This window comes from Podarcis filfolensis (assembly GCF_964270895.1).
Source record: "Podarcis filfolensis genome assembly, chromosome: 16".
Taxonomy (NCBI): domain Eukaryota; kingdom Metazoa; phylum Chordata; class Lepidosauria; order Squamata; family Lacertidae; genus Podarcis; species Podarcis filfolensis.
In genome coordinates this window covers 21190993-21209846 of record NC_139620.1, presented here as the reverse complement: position 1 = coordinate 21209846, position 18854 = coordinate 21190993, and the positions used below count along the sequence as shown (strand labels likewise).

At 47.1% G+C, this 18854-nt stretch overlaps 1 protein-coding gene across 1 annotated transcript in view; it reads right to left on the bottom strand.

Annotated features, from left to right (window-relative positions):
- Window positions 1-18854, bottom strand: part of DDX54 (DEAD-box helicase 54) — a 23700-nt gene extending 4846 nt beyond the window's left edge. Inside the window, exons 1-17 of the mRNA XM_083589963.1 lie at window positions 18587-18854; window positions 17522-17648; window positions 16400-16470; window positions 14746-14934; window positions 13467-13516; window positions 12647-12688; window positions 12164-12259; window positions 10159-10280; window positions 9085-9146; window positions 7632-7763; window positions 6003-6213; window positions 5486-5620; window positions 3685-3906; window positions 3478-3551; window positions 3118-3318; window positions 1470-1612; window positions 122-235 (exon numbers count right to left, since the gene is read on the bottom strand). Of these exons, the coding sequence (XP_083446089.1) occupies window positions 122-235; window positions 1470-1612; window positions 3118-3318; window positions 3478-3551; window positions 3685-3906; window positions 5486-5620; window positions 6003-6213; window positions 7632-7763; window positions 9085-9146; window positions 10159-10280; window positions 12164-12259; window positions 12647-12688; window positions 13467-13516; window positions 14746-14934; window positions 16400-16470; window positions 17522-17648; window positions 18587-18775 (2180 nt within the window). The 5' untranslated portion in view covers window positions 18776-18854. The remainder of the gene's footprint in view (window positions 1-121; window positions 236-1469; window positions 1613-3117; window positions 3319-3477; window positions 3552-3684; window positions 3907-5485; window positions 5621-6002; window positions 6214-7631; window positions 7764-9084; window positions 9147-10158; window positions 10281-12163; window positions 12260-12646; window positions 12689-13466; window positions 13517-14745; window positions 14935-16399; window positions 16471-17521; window positions 17649-18586) is intronic.

Sequence of the window (18854 nt, the reverse complement as noted above, 5' to 3'; positions counted from 1 at the left end):
ATTAGGAGCCCTCCGTTGACAAAAAATGTTTTTGAACGCTAACATTTCTGCCGCCCTGCCCCACTTACAAAAACAAAACAACACAGCCACGCAAACCCCTTTGATTATGAGCCCCACTCACCATTTCAAGAGCTGCTTGCTGTTGCTCATGTTCCGATTCTCGTCTCCCATCAGGTCAAGGACGGCTCCGGAAGCCTGTTGCTCGAACGCCGTGCCTTCCCCACCGATGCACAACCTGGGCAGAGAGGCGAAGGTCAGGAAGAAAAGCCACAAGCTGTACCCCGGGTGAAACCACTCGCCCGTTCGCCTCAAAGCTGTCTGCTCCGACTGCCAGGGGCTCTCTAGGGTCCCAAGTGGAGACAGGTCTCTCTCCATCACCTGGACCCTTTTAACGGGAGAGGCCATTGGGTCGAACCTAGGAGTTTCTGCAGCCAAAGGTGGTCTTCTGCTTGGGAGAAGAGCCGCAGCTCTGCAGCAGAACACCTGCTTTGAATGCAGAATGCCAGTGGTTCAATCCTTGGCACCTCCAGGTAAGGACAGGGAAAGGCACCCCTGTCTGAAACCTTGGGCAGCTGCTCCCAGTCTCTGTAGACAATACCAAACTCAGTATAGAGAGACAGCATTTTGTGAGAACACAAGCAGAGCAGAGCCCTGCAGGATCAGGCCAATGGCCCATCTAGTCCAGCATCCTGTTCCCAGGATGAGCCAAGTCAGATGCCCAAATAGGAATCTTGACCCCGGGACAAGAGAGAAGGAGGAACACGTTTCTCCATCCCCTTTCTGCACACTATGCATAATTTGTATTCTTTCACCTCTTAACTCTCCCGGTCTCTAAGCTAGAAATCCTGCCCTATATTCTCATGCTTTACCACTGAGCTAGGACCCTTCGGACTGGAGACTACACTAGTGGCCAAAATTGTGGAAACCTTTTGGGAAAAGTGTATTTCTGAGGTTTGATGGCTCATAACACCACTTTTTCCTATTTTGAGTAACACCATAAAATTATTTATCAATGGAAAGATAATTTAATGAAGAATGTAATGCAACAAAGTTAAATAAACCTTGTGGAGCGAAAAGCGTGAATGTATATAGAGTTGTACATATGGTTGATTTGAGTATGTTATTATTGATAATGTATACTCAATGTATCAGCCGCCTGGGGGGTTTCACTGTTGGGTTTTGGTTGTTGGTAAAAAATAAAGAAAAATAAATAAATAAATGGAATGCAACAAGGTTTGTTCAATTATCTGTATTCTATCAAAAGTTATAGCCAAATAACCAGAAAAAGGAAGCACAACTTGCTTATGTTGATGATATGCAGCAGATTTCCTTCATTTGAATGTAGCCAGTGAGCACGGGTGTTTAGAGAGCCGATCAGGTGTTACGAGCCATCAAACCTCGGAAATACACTTTCCCCAAAAGGTTTCCACAATTCTGGCCGCTAGCGTTCTCCCACTGCTGCCACCTACCCTCGTTCGCTCTCAAAGTCCTTCGGCCGGTATGGGATGTAGAACTCTCCTTGCTGCTGCGTCGCCAGCCTCTGCTTCTTCCCGTTGTCCTTTCCATCCAGGGGCTGCTTCCGCTTCCTTCCCACCACGCTGGAGAAAACATCCTGGGTGCGTGTGAAAATGTTAAGAACGGTTAGCAACCCTCGATATTCAGGAAGGCGGGCCGGTTCCACTGGGTTCGTGGTTCTCTGTGGTTCTACATTACTCCCAGGGAGGGTGCCATCGGGCCTGCGCTTTCCCCAAACACACCACCAGGGGCGCCAACTATAGGGGATGAAGGGGCTTCAGCCCCCTCAATATTTTGGGACAGGGGTCTGAGCCCACCCCCCAATATTGAGGGGGCCGCCAACCCCCGTCTCCAACGGGCGAGTGCTCGTGTGCTGCACAGAAGGCAAACATCACCATCCGCGCTTGAGAGGAACACAAACACATCTCCCAGCAGCTTACAAAACTCTCCGTCTGCTACGAACATTTTGAGGACTAGAACCATGATGCTGCTTGATGAGCTGTACTGACCAATTAATGTTTTTGGATTTCTTGTTTTTAAAATTTTACTATAAACTCCCCATGTCTCCTCAAAGGGGCGGGAAAGGATTGTTTTGTCCTGTTAAAATTGTGTTGGTAAAATAATAATAACAATAATTTATTATTTATACCCCACCCATCTGGCTGGGTTTCCCCAGCCACTCTGGGCGGCTTCCAACAGAATATTAAAATACAATAACCTATTAAACATTAAAAGCTTCCCTAAACAGGGCTGCCTTCAGATGTCTTCTCAAAGTCTGGTAGTTGCTTTTCTCTTTGACATCTGATGGGAGGGCGTTCCACAGGGCAGGTGCCACTACCGAGAAGGCCCTCTGCCTGGTTCCCTGTAACCTCAGAACCGCCAGAATGCCCTCAGCGATGGATCTCAGTGTCTGGGCAGAACGATGGGGGTGGAACCGCTCCTTCAGGTATACTGGACCGAGGCCGTTTGTACAACAACAACAACAACAACCCCCACCACCTTTAAAAATAATTTTCAAAAGTCAACGTCAAGTGTAGTCTCTGATTTCCAACCACTGGAGGAGATGGTGGTGGTGATGATGGTGGTGGGACTGTCACCATCTTAAAGTAGCTCTCAGACCCTCACCACGGTCAGCAGATTAGCGTTAAGGTTCAGAAGTTATGGAATCCAGATTTTCCAACTGTGAAATTTATTTAAACAATTTATATACTGCTTGACCACAAGCTCGGATCCTGGTGGATATAAGCCATGCATCCAAGCCTTGGGAGACCACTAACAGCAGCTCCCCCAATGACCTCCATGATCTGGCATGGATTTAAGGAACCTGGAGGTCCCTCAGGTGTCCTGGACCAGAGTTGTTAAGGGCACTGAAGAAGAATGCAAGATTCCTGAACCTGTCCCAGTAGCCTATGGGCAGCCAGTGCAGATTTTGGGGCACCAGAGTCACGTGCTGGCAATATGTCTGTCCACACCAGTAGTCCAGCGTTTTGCTCCAGTTGGAGCCTCCAGAACAGGCGTCCAAGGGTAGTATTGAAAGGATACAGGTTCCCCAGTCTGTCCTGAAGCCGAGAGGAAGCCCACCAGCCCCGATCGCATCCCTACCTGAATGCGTTCCTCCTCTTCCTCTGGGTCTTGCTCTGCGGTTGACAGCACAGGAAGACGTTGGACCTTCTCCGCCGCCAAGGAGAGCCTCTCCTGCTGCTTCCGCTGGTGCCGGTCAATGAGCTGGCGGTCCCGGTTACGTTTGGCCCGCATGACGTCGCTGGCCAGAGTCTTGTTGGTGGCATTGATTTCAAAGATGGTCTAGAAACAGCAGCGGGGGGGGGGGGCGACGTTTGTCAGGGCAAAGCAGAATCAAACCCTGCCCTGGCACCGGCGTGCAGCTTCACCAGGCGCGTGCCAGGGCTCCCTTAATGCCAAGAGGCATGGGGTCTGCTGCTAGGGGTCCCTCGCGACACTCACCGCCTTGGAACGGTAACTTTTGATGCTGTCCACGAATTTCAGCCGCTCCATCTCTTCCCCCTCAAAGCGAAGACCTTCGGGGACACAAAGCAGGGAGGGGAACGTTACCCCCGTGTGATGGAGCAGCAGCAGACTAGGAATGGGGCAACTCAGCCAGATGGGCAGGGTATCAATAATAAAATTATTATTTTTTAGTAAGCCACTCACTGAACAAGGGGTGGATGCCCAGCAGGCTGAAGTCCATTTCCTTGACCCTCTTAATGGACTCGGGCGACGGAGCAGGTCGCGACTTCAGGTATTGCTTCTGGGCATTGTCAGAGACTCGCCGGAGGCTCTGCAGTTCCAGCGAGCGCTCGTGGTCTGTCTGCAGCAGGCTCTCCTCGTCGTCGATGATGCTCTGGGGGACACGGCCAAAGATGCCGTCTGTGTCTGAAAGGGGGGAAAGTGAAGCAGTCAGGGAGCTGTTTCAGGGCTCCTGACAGAGGAATGGGTGGCTATCATAGAAGGGCCTTATTGGTGGTGGTGCCACAGCTGTGGAATATGCTTTCCCCAGGTATTCACCTTGATATCGCCGGGGGGGGAGGGAAAACTTTTTTTTTAACCACATACATATGCATGCATTTTATGCATACATATGCATTTTATGCTTACATCCTGCTGATTTTGTGTAGCATGCAACCAAAAATGTAATGCGAGGGTATAATGAGGTCGTTCACTGAATGCAGGAGTCATAAAAAGGAGGAAAATGGTGTATAAAATTGGGAGGGGAGAGGAGAAAGTGGCAAGACCAGCTCTGGTTGTGTTAGTTCCAGGTGAGGCTTTGGAGAGAGGAAAAGGTACTCTCTTGCTTTCATAATACTAGAAACTCAGAGACTTCCAACAAATGTGGGAAGACAGGTAAACTTCTTCCTGCACAGCTAAAACTCTCTCCCAAAGTGATGGCCACCAACCTTTGAAAGAGCATTGGGCAAATTTGTGGAAGAGATAACTTTTGATGGCTTCTAAGCATGAAGGTTAAGGGCAGTAATGCTTCTGAATAGCAGTTGCTGGAACAGCGGCAGGGAAAGCGCTCTTGGATTCAGGTCCTGCTGCCTGCAGATTTTCTCCAGGCACCTGGGTGGCCACTGTGAGAACAGGATTCCGGACTAGATGGGCCACTGACCTGGTCCAGCAGGCTTTTGTAACCTTGGGACTAGGTTACATAGGGGACCACCTCACCTCATATATCCATGCCCAGGAACTGCTTTCCTTAGATGGGGCATTGCTGAGTATCATATGCCCCAGTAGTGTGCCCAGTTTGTGTAAAAACCAGGCTCTTAGTGTTGCAGCTCCAGCCCTCTGGAATGAGCTTCCCACAGAAATTAAGAAGGCACCCATCATCACCATATTGAGGAGTCTACTGAAGACGTTTTTGTTTAAGAATGTGACCTAGTCATTTATGAAATACTAACTAATTGCACAGCTTTAAGAATGGTTCTAATGTTTTTAGAATTTGTAGAAGCACTTTCAATTGTGAGAATTTGCATTTTGTCTTCTTTTAACTGTGTTGTATACTGCTTTGATGGCCTCAGGGGATAAAGAGGTTTCTAAATTTGCAAAATGTAACAGAACAAAGGATCAAAACATGCAACATATTGCATGATAGCCCTGTAAGCAATTGCAGCGGTAACCTTTTTTGACCAATCTATTATACAGTGGTACCTCAGGTTAAGTACTTAATTCGTTCCGGAGGTCTGTACTTAACCTGAAACTGTTCTTAACCTGAAGCACCACTTTAGTTAATGAGGCCTCCTGCTGCCACCACGCCGCCAGAGCACGATTTCTGTTCTTATCCTGAAGCAAAGTTCTTAACCTGAAGCACTATTTCTGGGTTAGCGGAGTCTGTAACCGGAAGCGTATGTAACCTGAAGCGTATGTAACCTGAGGTACCACTGTATTTGCAATAAAGAAAAATCAATTCCCAAGGGCATGCCTGCTAATTATTGCCACCTAACGAGGGCAGACCTACCTGTGGGCTTCTCGTGAGGGTTGGCAAGGAAGAGGGGCCGGCCTAGGAAGAGGTGCAAGTCAAAAACATAGGGGGTCTCATCCGGCGCCACCAAGGAGTAAGCCGTACCACTTCTTCCTGCCCGGGCCACTCTGCCTGGAGAGAGCAAAACAGAGAAGATAAATGTTGGATGGAACAAAAGGTTTGTTTAATCTGTCTTCTAAGCTTGAATCTCCAACCAGTGCTGTAAAAAAGAGTGACCATTTGGGCAAAGCTGAACAGCTACAGAGCCCCATGTGTTGCAGTCAAAGGGTCCCAGTCCCTATGCAGTTTGACAAGCACTTCCAGTTCCTGGTTGACAGTAGCCAATGAGGGGTGGAACACTCATAAAACACCATGAAAAGTGTATGCTTTACTACCCAAGCTGTTGTTCCTCCCACCTCTGCACCCAGAGCCTTAAGATGGTGGCCTAGATGAACCAACTTAAAGCAGCTTTCACAACTTAAGCTGCACAAGGTGCCGGACCTCAAGAACTCACCGACACGGTGCAGGAAGAGTTTGGCCTTGGCTGGGAAGCTATAGTTGATGACGTTGTCCAGGAGAGGGATGTCGATGCCCCGGGCGGCCAAGTCGGTGACGATCAACACCGAGCACTTGCCATGGATGAACTTGCCCACGTTGATCTTTCGGGCCGTCTGGTCCAGGGAGCTGTAGACATGCGTGCAGTTCACACCCTGGGCTGTCAACAGCTGCAGGAGCATCCGTGAGAGGAAGCAAACTGAAGGTCAGTAAGTAAGGAGAAATCAAAAGTACCACTCGAGTTCCCCAGGTGTCCATGGGGACTGAATTGGGAATGGAGCTTTAGAACTTCTTCACCCTTTTCTTTTAAAACCCGGCAAGTTTCTAGTCCTCATCGTTTCGAAGAAAATTCATTTTGCTGCTGTGATGCTTTTATTGTAAATGTGTTTTTAATAGATATTTTGCTTGTACACACAATAAGCCTGCAACTTAGGTGGGGGCTATGTTTTGGGGACTGTGCCTAAAGCCAAAATCGTGTGTAGTCAAAACACCTTGGTTTCAATGATGGGTGAGGATTGCCAAAGTCATTTTTCCTGAAACTCCATCCCTTTTCTATTCTTTCCTTTTTTTGGCCATGTGCCTAAAGCGCATGTGTGTAAGTTGTGGGCCTATTGTGTGTATATAAAGAGACAGATAGTTTTAATTTTATTAGTGTTTAATAACTTTTTAATGACTCCCCCCCCCAAGGTTTGACTTGTTTCTATTTTACCTGTAAGCCGCCTTGAGTCTGGGGAAAAGGCGGGAGACAACAACAACAACAACAACCTGTCCCTGTCCTGTGTAGAAATCTTCTTCCCCCCCCTCCTGCCTTCGGGGAGGGAGTTCTTTGCTTGGTGTTGGATTTCTTAGTTCCCACAGCTCTCTTTTCAAGCAGTTACAGCTTAAATGTCTTTCGCTTTGATCTTGCTACAGAACGGAAAGCAGACTTCCTTTTTGATGCTTGTCCGTCTCGGTGCCCAATTTCTTTAATTTTAGTGTCCAATTATATTTTAGAGGTCAATCCTACTCACGGATAGTTGTTCTTTTTAGTCCGAATTCACCGGAAGAAATCAGCGCTCTCCGCAAATGGCGACGCGGCTTCGCTTCGCAGGCTAGGTGAAGACGACTCTCGGCACCGCTCCCCACACCCTCCGCTGATCCGCAGCCTTTAAAAAGGCTATTTCACAGCGTCGGGGGGGCGCAAAGGTGCCCGCCGAGTCTCCGGTTCACAGGCTACGTGCCTGTGATTTTTGAGGGTCCCCGCTCCGCCGTAGCTGGCAGGACCTGAACCCACGAAGCAGATCTCTCCCGGAGCTCCGGGGGAGATCCGCCATTACGCGCTGGCGCTAACCGGAAGTCGGCCAACAACAACAACAACCTGTCCCTGTCCTGTGTAGACAATCCAACTTTTAAAGGAAACCTTAAAAACATAACCATCAAATATGAAAGGGGTTACATGGAGACTCAGCCCCATGTCAGTCCTGTTTATTAGAGGATAATATGCCTACCGACCTGAAATCATTAGTAAGGATCTTGCCGACAGCAGCAAAACTGGGGTGAATCGCCACGTGAATGCCGCCAATGACACAAAACTCAACAAGCCGCATACCTCTTTCAGGTATTCTGTATGATGTTTCGTGGCCACAAAGACAATCGTCTGGTCCTGCGGTCTTACGACCGTCCTCAGCAGGTACAACAGGAGGGCTGGCTTGTCATCAGCACGGACGTGATAGAAAGACAGCTGTGAGGATGATTAGGTGTTTAATTGTCAGTGTTGGTGCCTTTCTCCCAGCTTGGAAGGGTCTAGCTCAGTCTTTGCCAGTCTGACACCCTCCCCACAATAAGACATTTTTGACAACTGCAGGGTGACAGATTGGCTGAACCAGGCCTTTTTTCCCCAGCCAGAACTCACCAAAACTCAGTTTCAGGATCATTGCCATGATAAGAGGACAAGGGAGGCATTCATGGTGAGCCTCTTTTTCTAGAAAAATTGCCCTGAGACTAACCACTCAAAGTCAACCTAATCTGGTATAAAGCAGTTTTTTATGCCTCCTTGCAGCTTAGGATATACAGTGGTACCTCGGGTTAAGTACTTAATTCGTTCCGGAGGTCCGTTCCTAACCTGAAATTGTTCTTAACCTGAAGCACCACTTTAGCTAATGGGGCCTCCCGCTGTTGTCACGCCGCCGGAGCATGATTTCTGTTCTCGTCCTGAGGTAAAGTTCTTAACCTGAGGTAATATTTCTGGGTTAGCGGAGTCTGTAACCTGAAGCGTATGTAACCTGAGGTACCACTGTAGTTAGATACAAACACACATGGGCTGCTGCCCCTGCTAGCCAACCCCCACCAAAGCTGTCAATGTTTTCCTTTTTTTAAGGGAAATTCCCTTATTCCAAATAGGATTCCTCACAAGAAAAGGGAAAAGTTGACAGCTATGACCCCCATTTACCCACTGCTTGCCAGCCTCCCACCCTGCCCCATTACATTCCCCCCAAACCTACCATCTCCTCACAGCTACTTCAAGCCCCTGTATTATCTTCTGTACTCCTCCATCCCTGCTTTATTCAGACCTCCACTGTTGTTTAAAGCCGCCATTTTAAAACCTCATTTGTTCCCTACACACACACGCAAACCCCAAACTCAAGGATGAAAACTGGCATTTTTTACAAGTGCCAAAAAATAATAATAATGATCCGTCAGTACGGCAAAGCCTGCATTTTTGGAACTCCCTGCCCATTGATACTGGGCAGACACACAAAAATATAGCTTCCTCTCTATCCTCCATTCAGGCAAGGGAGGAGCAATATTAAGGGCACACTCCAGCAAGGAAATAATACCCGAGAGAGCTCTCAAGGGCCGCAGTTGGTCACTGAGGCAGAGGTTCCCCACCCCTGAGTTAGCAGAACTGCCAAGTTGGCTCAAGCAGACTAGAGGAGCAGCAACAGGGAAGCCATACGAACGGCCACGTGTGCCGCGCTCCCCAATTTCGGCAGATCCCAATGTCAATCTCCTCCCCCCTTCCCCAAACTGCCCCTTCCAAGATAACCATACTTCCTGCTTACCTTGAGCTGCTCGCTCAGCTTGGATTCCACATCCAATCGGATCAACACCGGCTCTGTAAGACCTGTAGAAAGGAGGTTTGGGCAGAGGGGAGAGAATATGAAGCTACATCTCGCTCTGGATTTTCCAGGTGTTCTCAGCAGGGTGGATTTGATTTAAATCAAATCAATTTACATCACGATTTAAATCACTAGTCAGTAAGACTTGATTTAAATCTTTTTTTTTTTTCAGAAAGACTCGTTCTTGCTGGTATAATCTTAATATTTACAACCAGATGAAGGTTTCATTTTTGGAATAATAAATTTTCAGAGTAGTTTTTACAGTTATACCAGAAATTACTGATTTGGTTATACTATTAGAAATACATAGACCGATAATTATGAAATTATTGTGAGGTTTAATAAGTTAACTGTTTATATTTGGACAAGTTTTCTGCTCTACTTTATTGGAAGGAGAAAAATAAATAACAATTTAAACAATTTATTTAACTAAAGCAATAACATTATAGCAAATGTATCCATATTTATTAACTGATGTAGTTAAACTTTTTTTAAAAAAAACAACAACACCAGACTGAGTTTTAGCACACATGAAAATCTTAAAACAAACCCTTGTTTCCTGATGAATAGCCTTTGGACTATAATGCAACTTAAATAGAAAACTATCTTTAGAAAGATTTTTCCTCCCAAAGCATTTTTTTAAAAAAATCTGATTTAAATTTTAAAAAATCTGATTTAAATAAAAAAGAATCTGCTTTTTTAATTTTTAATTATTGATTTTTATCCACCCTGGTTACATCTCACTCTAGAATGAGGATAAAGGTGTTTTCCAGATGCTCTCAGCAATCTAGATCAATGGGACCGGGGGATTTATTTAAAAGGGCTCTCCGACCACTAAAAACAGTCATGAATCCCAGGAAATGCTGTTTGCTAGGGGTGCTAAGAGACCTCCCCTATTCCCGTCACAGAGCTACGGTTCCCAGAGTGTTTTCATGGTCAATCCCTCTCTCCGGGGAACTGTGAGATTGGGCCTCCGGTACGCAAAGCCGGCACCCGAGACCAGGTCCGTCTCCTTACCGGCTCGAGCAAACTCCACGAGAAGTTTCGGCAGGGTGGCAGAGAAGAGAACGGTCTGGCGGTTCTCAGGCAGCCTCGAGATGATCTCCTGCAGCTGCTCTGCAAAGCCCATCTCAAAGAGCCTGGCAAGGTAAGCGGGAAAAGGCGTTTTGAGGAGACACAGAAAGCAAACAGGAGAAGAACAAGCGGCAGGGCAGAGGATCCGAAAAAATATGCAACAAGATTCAGCCAAGCAAATGCCTGGCTTACAGACATGGTACAGCCCTCTACATGCAGGTGGTACAGCCCCTTCCCCAGGACTTCAGAGCACCCACAGAGAATCCTTTTTTTTTTAACGAAGTGTTCTTCTGTTATCTATTTTGGAAGTTGTTTGCTGTGTGTTTATTGATCAAAGTATTTCTACATCTTCCACTCACAAACCACCAGGGCAGTTTACAGCAACATTAAAAGATATATATATATATATTTGCTTTCTTAGAATTCCAGAGTGGCGCTACCCTGGAAGAAGTTTCTGGTTTCCAATACAGTGGTACCTCTGGTTAAGAACTTAATTCGTTCTTAACCTAAAACTGTTCTTAACCAGAGGTACCACTTTAGCTAATGGGGCCTCCCGCTGCTGCCGCGCGATTTCTGTTCTCATCCTGAAGCAAAGTTCTTAACCCGATGTACTATTTCTGGGTTAGCGGAGTCTGTAACCTGAAGCGTCTGTAACCCGAGGTACCACTGTACAAAGATGGTTGAAGAACAGGGAAAGGGTTGGGATGAGAAGCTATAAGAATATCTTGCAAACTGAAGTTTCATTTTTAAAAAGCCACACACTACGGAAGGAATTCCATGGCAACATATATATCTCACAAAGACAAAAGGTACTTCATTAAAAAGAAAACCTATATAGTTTTATAGGGTAAAGGTAAAGGTAATGGGACCCCTGACCATTAGGACCACTCTGGGGTTGTGGCGCTCATCTCGCTTTATTAGCTGAGGGAGCCGGCGTACAGCTTCCAGGTCATGTGGCCAGCATGACTAAGCCGCTTCTGGCGAACCAGAGCAGCGCACGGAAATGCCATTTACCTTCCCATCAGAGCGGTACCTATTTATCTACTTGCACTTTGATGTGATTTCAAACTGCTAGGTGGGCAGGAGCAGGGACCAAGCAACGGGAGCTCACCCCGTCATGGGGATTTGAACCGCTGACCTTCTGATTGGCAAGTCCTAGGCTCTGTAGTTTAGACCAAGCATCCCAGTTTTAAAGGGTAGCCTTCATCAAATCTACAGATATTTTGGACTACAAGTCCCATCAACCCCAGCCAGCTATTCTTGGAATTTGAATTGTTTTGGCTCAGAAGTTCCTTTTCCACATGGAGTACACACACCACCAAGAATTCACAACTGAAAAAGCCAAAACTGTCACCAGGCTTCTTCCCTAAATGGAAGAACCAAGCAACACCAGTCAGAGGTAGGACATCTGCTTTGCATACAGAAGGTCCCAGGTTCAATCCCCGTCATCTCCAGGCAGGACTAGAAGAAATCCTTCTCTGAAATTCTTGATAGCTCAGTTGGTAGAGTGTGAGACTCTTAATCCCAGGCCTGTAGGTTCGAGCCCCACGTTGGGCAAAAAGCTTCCAAGGGGTTGGGCTAGATGACCCTCATGGTCCCTTCCAACTCTACAAATCAAGGACAGCTGCTGCCAGTCAGTGTGGAGAATATTGAGCTAGATGGACCAGGAGGCTGACTCAGCATAAGGGAAGTTCAGTGGTTAGAGCATCTGCCTTGCATGCAGAGGATCCCTAGTTCTATGCCCAATGGCATCTCCAGGTAAAACTGGGAAAGATTACCTGTCCAAAATCCTGGACAACCGCTGCCAATCAGAGTAGACAATATTGACCTAGATGGATCGAAGGCCTGCCTCAGCAGAAGCTGGCTTCCTATGTTCCCGTTTCCGAATGCTGTGGCCTGATCTCCTGCCTGGGAAAATAGGCGCTCTCCCAAGGGGCCAGGAACTCACCTGTCTGCTTCGTCAAAGACCACGTATTCCACACTCTGCAGCTTGAGCTTCATCTCTATGGCCACGTGCATCAGCCGGCCAGGAGTTGCAATGATTCTGTGGGAGGCAAGCAAAGGACACAGTGGCTGCAGGGTTTTCTTACAAGTTCAGAAAGAATACTGAATTGTACCTGTGCCAGCCTGGCAGATCGAAATGGGCTTATACACACCTTGTTATGGGAGAGGCATCAGGATGAATGCAGGGGCACCCAGGAAGCCTGTTAAAATGAGCCCCTTGTTTCCTAGTCACCGGCCCAAGTTTTTAGACTTACACAAGGATTTTTTGCTTTAAAAAATGTTTAGGGGTACTCTCATTTTGACTCAAGAAAATCACCATTTTATAGTTGAAACTGGGAAAAATAAATACAGTAAATGGACAAAAGTACGAAGATTCGCAAAATGTTTAGGGGTATGCGTCCCCCCAGAAAAAAATCACTGGACTTACATATCAGGGTTTTCATGCAGAGCTGCAAACTGGTCTTCCATCCTGGAGGAGAGGAGAGGCAGAAGGCAAATTTAGTTTTAGAGAAAGCAGGAAAACCTCCCCGCCTCCCCTTTGTGCCTAACTTTGACTGCCGCGCTCAGATCTTACGTCACGTCTTTTTTAAAAAAATAATTTTTTATTACATATAACAATAGGAATGTTAGAAAGGACAATGGCTTGCCTGCTTAACATCATATGGTCCACAACTTCAGAAACAAAATGTATTGCATCAACGGCACTTTTAAGCATCAACGCTGGATATTTATTTTTATTTATTTAGATTTCCTAGTCAGCAATCAACTTTATGGAAGGCTCATTCCCTGGAAAGGCAGGGGGATGAGTTACAATGCTGAATCAGATGGACCTCAAGGCCACAGTCACACCAAAAGTTTAAAGTATATGATACTACTTTAAACAGTTGTTACTCCTCGCCCCCAAGGATTCTGGGAGTTGTAGTTTGCTCAGGCCAAGAGTTGTTAGGAAACCCTTATTCCCCTTCCCAGAGCTACAATTCCCAGAATGGTTTGACAATCAATCCTTCTTCTCTGGAAACTGTAGCTCTGTGTTAGGGAATAGGCGACCTCTTAACTACTCAGCACCCATTACGAACTACAGTTCCCAGGATTCCTTGGGGGAAGCCGTGAATGTTTCAAGTGCGTTATAGCGCTTCAAATATATGTTGTGACTGCGGCCTTGGTTCTTCAACAATGTGACTTCCTGTGAGGCTTAAACATGGGGCAGGTCAAAAATATTTGTGTGTGTTTTTTAAGGTCAAACTTACTTGTCTCCTCCAAGGATCAGGGCTGTTTTCAGGCCTGTGTATCGGCCAAGCTGTAGTGGGAAGTGGGGGAAGAGTGGAAAAAAACCCAGTCAAAAACTTGCATTTGGTCCCAAGATATCCTTCCAGCTGTCTAATAACCAAAAGAAAGCCAGGGGCTTGATGTGCCTCATGCTTGAACAAGCCCACCTTCACTTGACCCCAAGCCCTGCTAAACTCGCAACAAAATCCTGTGGCGGTATGTTCCTCTGGTCAACTGCACATTGTCCATAGATCTCTGCAGCCTCAGAGAGCTTCAGCGGCTGCATCCAGACATCAGGCTTATGGCATTCATTTTGCTGGTTATACTGCAAGAACATCTCCCCTGTCTTCTAACCCTTTTGCACTGCCGCACCTGTTGAGTTACAGAACTGCGGCTTTTCAATTAATATACCGCCATGTAGTGCTAAAGTTTAAACAACAAAGACCCTCGTATGCTGGGATAACTGCTCCAATTTTATTTTATTTTTAATTAAACTGCAACTCGAAAAAACTCCCACAATTTCTCAAGCGAACAGGGTTGCAAGCAGATTTTTTTCCCCTGGGAAACAGCACGGATATGAACATTCATTTTACATTGGTATTATTATTATTTATTAAATTTCTATACCACTCTTCATCCGAGGATCCCAGGGCAGTTAACAATATAAAAACGCAAAAATAAATAGCACAGTAACAAACAAAAACAACAACCCCAAAAACCACTATTTAAAAGACCATAGATTGGCTTATTAACCAAAGGCCTGGGAGAAGCGGAATGTTTTTGCCTGGTGCGTACCTATATGTGGGAATTAACAAGTAAGGAAATGTGGGGGGAATGGAATAAAGCACTGCCTAAATGCAGCTAGCACAAAGCCTTCTACGTGACCAAAACTCTTTCTGCCACTCTTGAGTCCCATCTGAACCACATCAAGCAACACAAAGGCTAATAATATATTGACAATATTCATATAACACTATCAAACTGTTTCAAAATTCATAAACAGAAGACATGTAATATGTGCAGGCAGTCACAAACAAAAGAAGAGTCAAGTAACTATTCCATAAGCAGAACGATTTAAAGGCTTTAAAGCAGCCTTTCTCAACCTGCGGGTCCCCAGACGTTGTTGGACTACAACTCCCATCATCCCTAGCTAGCAAGGCCAGAGCTCAGGGATGATGGGAGTTGTAGTCCAACAACATCTGGGGACCCACAGGTTGAGAACCGCTGTCCCAGCCTTCCCTCCACCCATCTTTGGCTTACCTCCTTGGTGAACTTGAGGGTCTGCAAGGCAAGCTCTCTAGTCGGAGAGAGGATAAGAGCCCGTGCCCCCGTCTTGGCACTGTGCACCTTCAGCTTCTCAAACATGGGGATGAGGAAACAGGCCGTCTTTCCGCTGCCCGTCCTCGCCATCGCCACCACATCCTTGCCGTCCAGGATCACGGGGATGGTCTGCAAAACAAGGCTGATTCAGAGTGGAGGCAGGGGAAATCGAACGACAGCAGCAAACGTGAAGTCAGGGACTGTGCGAACTCATCCAACAGGATGAGAAATCTCCTCACAACTCTCTGTACCCTTAACTACAATGTAGAGTTAGGATGAGGCCTAGAAAACACACAACCAAGTTTACACGCAAAATGTCATGAAGATGATGATGAAAAAACAACTTGATTGTCCACATACTGCAGATTTTGGGGCGAGGGGAAGGAGGCTAGACTGAGAGAGAGAGAGAGAGAGATCTGAATAAAATTTCATAATATTGTAGAGTTGGAAGGTGGAACAGGCTTTCTTTTACTCCTGCTCCGTAGGATAGGACTCACACCAATGAGGTCATGTTGTAAGAAAGGAGATGCCAACCAACAACAACAACAATAATAATAATATTTTATTTATATGCCGCCGCCCCCCCAGCCGAAGCCGGGCTCAGAGAAGCTAACAACAATAAAAGTAACACAGCATTCTAAAATCAATTCAAAATCAAATTAATGGCAACCATTGGGCTAAAGTTTTATGAGGATTACCAAAAGAGGGGGTCAGGCAGGCTGTGCCTTGGCCAAAGGCCTGGTGGAACAGCTCTGTCTTGCAGGCCCTACGGAAAGATGTCAAGTCCCGCAGGGCCCTAGTCTCTTGTGACAGAGCGTTCCACCAGATTGGGGCCACAGCCGAAAAAGCCCTGGCTCTGGCTGAGGCCAGCCTAACGTCCCTGTGGCCTGGGACCTCCAATATATTTTTATTTTGAGACCGTAAGGTCCTCCGTGGGACATACCAGGAGAGGCAGTCCCGTAGGTACGAGGGTCCTGATCCTGTACTCCACCGGGAGCCAGTGCAGCTGGTATAGCACTGGGTGAATATGATCCTGCAAGTGAAGACCCCGTAAGGAGTCTCGCTGCGGCATTCTGCACCTGCTGGAGTTTCTGGGTCAGTCTCAAGGACAGCCCCATGCAGAGTGAGTTACAATAAGCACCTGCCTAGCTTGGCGGAGGTGAAAAAATGCTGCCTTTGTTATAGCTGCAATCTGCGCCTCCATGGAAAGGGAGGTGTCGAATATTTATACCCTGCCCATCTGGCTGGGTTGCCCCTAAACATCAGGAAGAACTTTCTGACACTAAGAGCTCTTTGACAGCGGAACAGCCTCCCTTGGAAAGCAGTGGGCTCTCCTTCATTTTTAAACAGAGGTTGGATAGCCATTTATCACAGATGCTTTAGTTGACATTCCTGCATTGTAGGGGGTTGGGAGTAGATGACCCTTGGGGACCTTTCATAAAATCGTAGAATTGTAGCGTTGGAAGGGACCTGAGGGTCATCTAGTCCAACCCCCTGAAATGCACAAACAGAATATTTCTAAAGCAAAAATGAAAAGACCGGCTTAGATGGACCCTTGATTTCTGATCCAGCAGGGCGTTTCCTGGGTCCTCACCTTCCTCTGGATAGGAGTTGGTATTTTGTACCCTTTCTTCATGATCCCTTTGAACACAGGGTAGCCCAGACCTAAGGGGGAAAACAGATAATTGAAATTCACCATTATTTTCAAATCTGGAGCGCAGGGCAGGGAGGACGCTGGACCAGATGGGCCCTTGGCCTGATCCAGAAACCTGCTGCCAGTGGCGTAGCGTGGGGGGTGCAGGGGGGGCCGGCCGCACCGGGTGCAACATCCGGGGGTTAGGGTTAGGGGGCGCAAATCCATGGGTTAGGGGGCGCAAATTACTTGCCTTGCCCCGGGTGCTGACAACCCACGCTACGCCACTGCCTGCTGCCCACGACCCGTACAAAAACCTTATAATGCAATCTCTTATCTGCATCTATAGCATGCCTTGCCAAGTAATACTTCTGAATATGGCTCACTGGAGTTCAACACCCCAAAAGAATCTGGTGTACACATTTGCCTCTGGCGTTTGGGCATAGCCTTTGATCACTATCAGCAAGACCCCATAGAATAGGATGCTCCAATCATCAGGTAAGCACTGAGTGGATGATAATCAGCTACAGAGATTAGATATAGTGTTTTCAGCTCATCGGAACTAAAACTATTCAGTTTTTAAATGAACATTTTCAGCAGTGCCGAGAACTGCTTACCTAATTTCGGTGCATTTCAGCAAATGATCTCTCAATCACTAGCATTGCCCCTCATTTGCCTTCTCTTTCAACAGCCCTCAAAGCACAATAATTACAAAGAATTAATTAACATTAGTGTTGAGGCAAAATCCCTTCCTCACTGCATCGCCACAACTGCATTTGTTTTATTTTGAAATCTTTAAGATAATATTTTAGTTTTCCGTTATATTGCTTTGACTGTATATTTTATATATGACTTTCTTAAGATTGTTTTGTTTATGTTTTATTTATTTAATATGCTGTAAACCGCTTTGAGATTTTTCTTAAAAATGCAAAGCGGCATAGAAATTAAATCAATAAATAGGCCACCCCACCCTAGGAGAGTGGAAGGCACTTTGCTGCGGGCCACCTCAAACCTTGTTCTGGCCCCTGCTAGCGTACAAGAACAGCCGATTTTGTAACATTAAAAAAGCTCTCCCTCACTCACCCATGGACTGAAAGCCTCCCGATTTCTTCTTTTTCTTGTTCTGGGCCCGAACCATTTCCTGGGTGTCTAGCTCGACATCCGAGGTGCAATCCGCTGCCGGAAAAGATGGAACTGGCATCTCATAGTCCTTTGAACCACACCAAAAAAGAAAAAAAGCGAGAGTGTTTGAATACAGAGCAGCAACAAGAAGAACCAACCCCGAGTGGGCTATAACCCAGTGTTTTCTCCACCCTGTATTATCCTCACAACATCCCTGAGAGGTTGTTGTTGTTGTTGTTGTTTAGTCGTGTCCGACTCTTCATGACCCCCTGGACCAGAGCACGCCAGGCACTCCTGTCTTCCACTGCCTCCCGCAGTTTGGTCAAACTCATGCTGGTAGCTTCGAGAACACTGTCCAAGCATCTCGTCCTCTGTCGTCCCCTTCTCCTTGTGCCCTCAATCTTTCCCAACATCAGGGTCTTTTCCAGGGAGTCTTCTCTTCTCATGAGGTGGCCAAAGTCTTGGAGCCTCAGCTTCAGGATCTGTCCTTCCAGTGAGCACTCAGGGCTGGTAGGTTAGGCTGAAGAGCTGTTTTGTTTGTTTCGGGCAAAGGGTTGCTTTGCAATTTTCTTACCATTCATGTCCCAACTTCTCCTCCAGGGATGGCTCTACCTCACCTCATTTCATCCTTACGACAACCCTGTGAGGCAGGCTAGGCTGAGTGGGGATTTGAACCCTGGCTTACCAGGTCCTAGTCCGACAAGCCACTATACAGTAGTACCTCGGGTTAAGAACTTAATTCGTTCTGCAGGTCTGTTCTTAACCTGAAACTGTTCTTAACCTGAGGTACCACTTTAGCTAATGGGGCCTCCTGCTGCTGCCGCGCCGCCAGAGCACGATTTCTGTTCTCATCCTGAAGCAAAGTTCTTAACCCGAGGTACTATTTCTGGGTTAGCGGAGTCTGTAACCTGAAGCGTATTTAACCTGAGGCGTATGTAACCCGAGGTACCACTGTATACTGGCCCCAGGCTCCCGATCCTTGCATTAAGCCCCGGCACCTGCGAAGGGAGGGGGTCTCCCCCTTACCTGCTGCTCGTCCAAGTCCCGATCCTTGCACCGCCGCTGCCTTTTCCTCCGCCGCCCCGTGGCCTGGGCAGGAGCCATGGGAGAAGCGCCACAGACAACCACCCGGTCGAAGAAGTCACTCCGGATCCAGGAAGGCAGGGAGCCACGTGCGTCGAATGGGCGGGGCCCCGATGATCGGAGGCGGGACATCCATTAAGCCCCGCCTCTTCTCCATAGCAAGCCCTCCAGGAGTGGCTGGCTTTTCTGTGCCACTCACGGCTTGGACGCC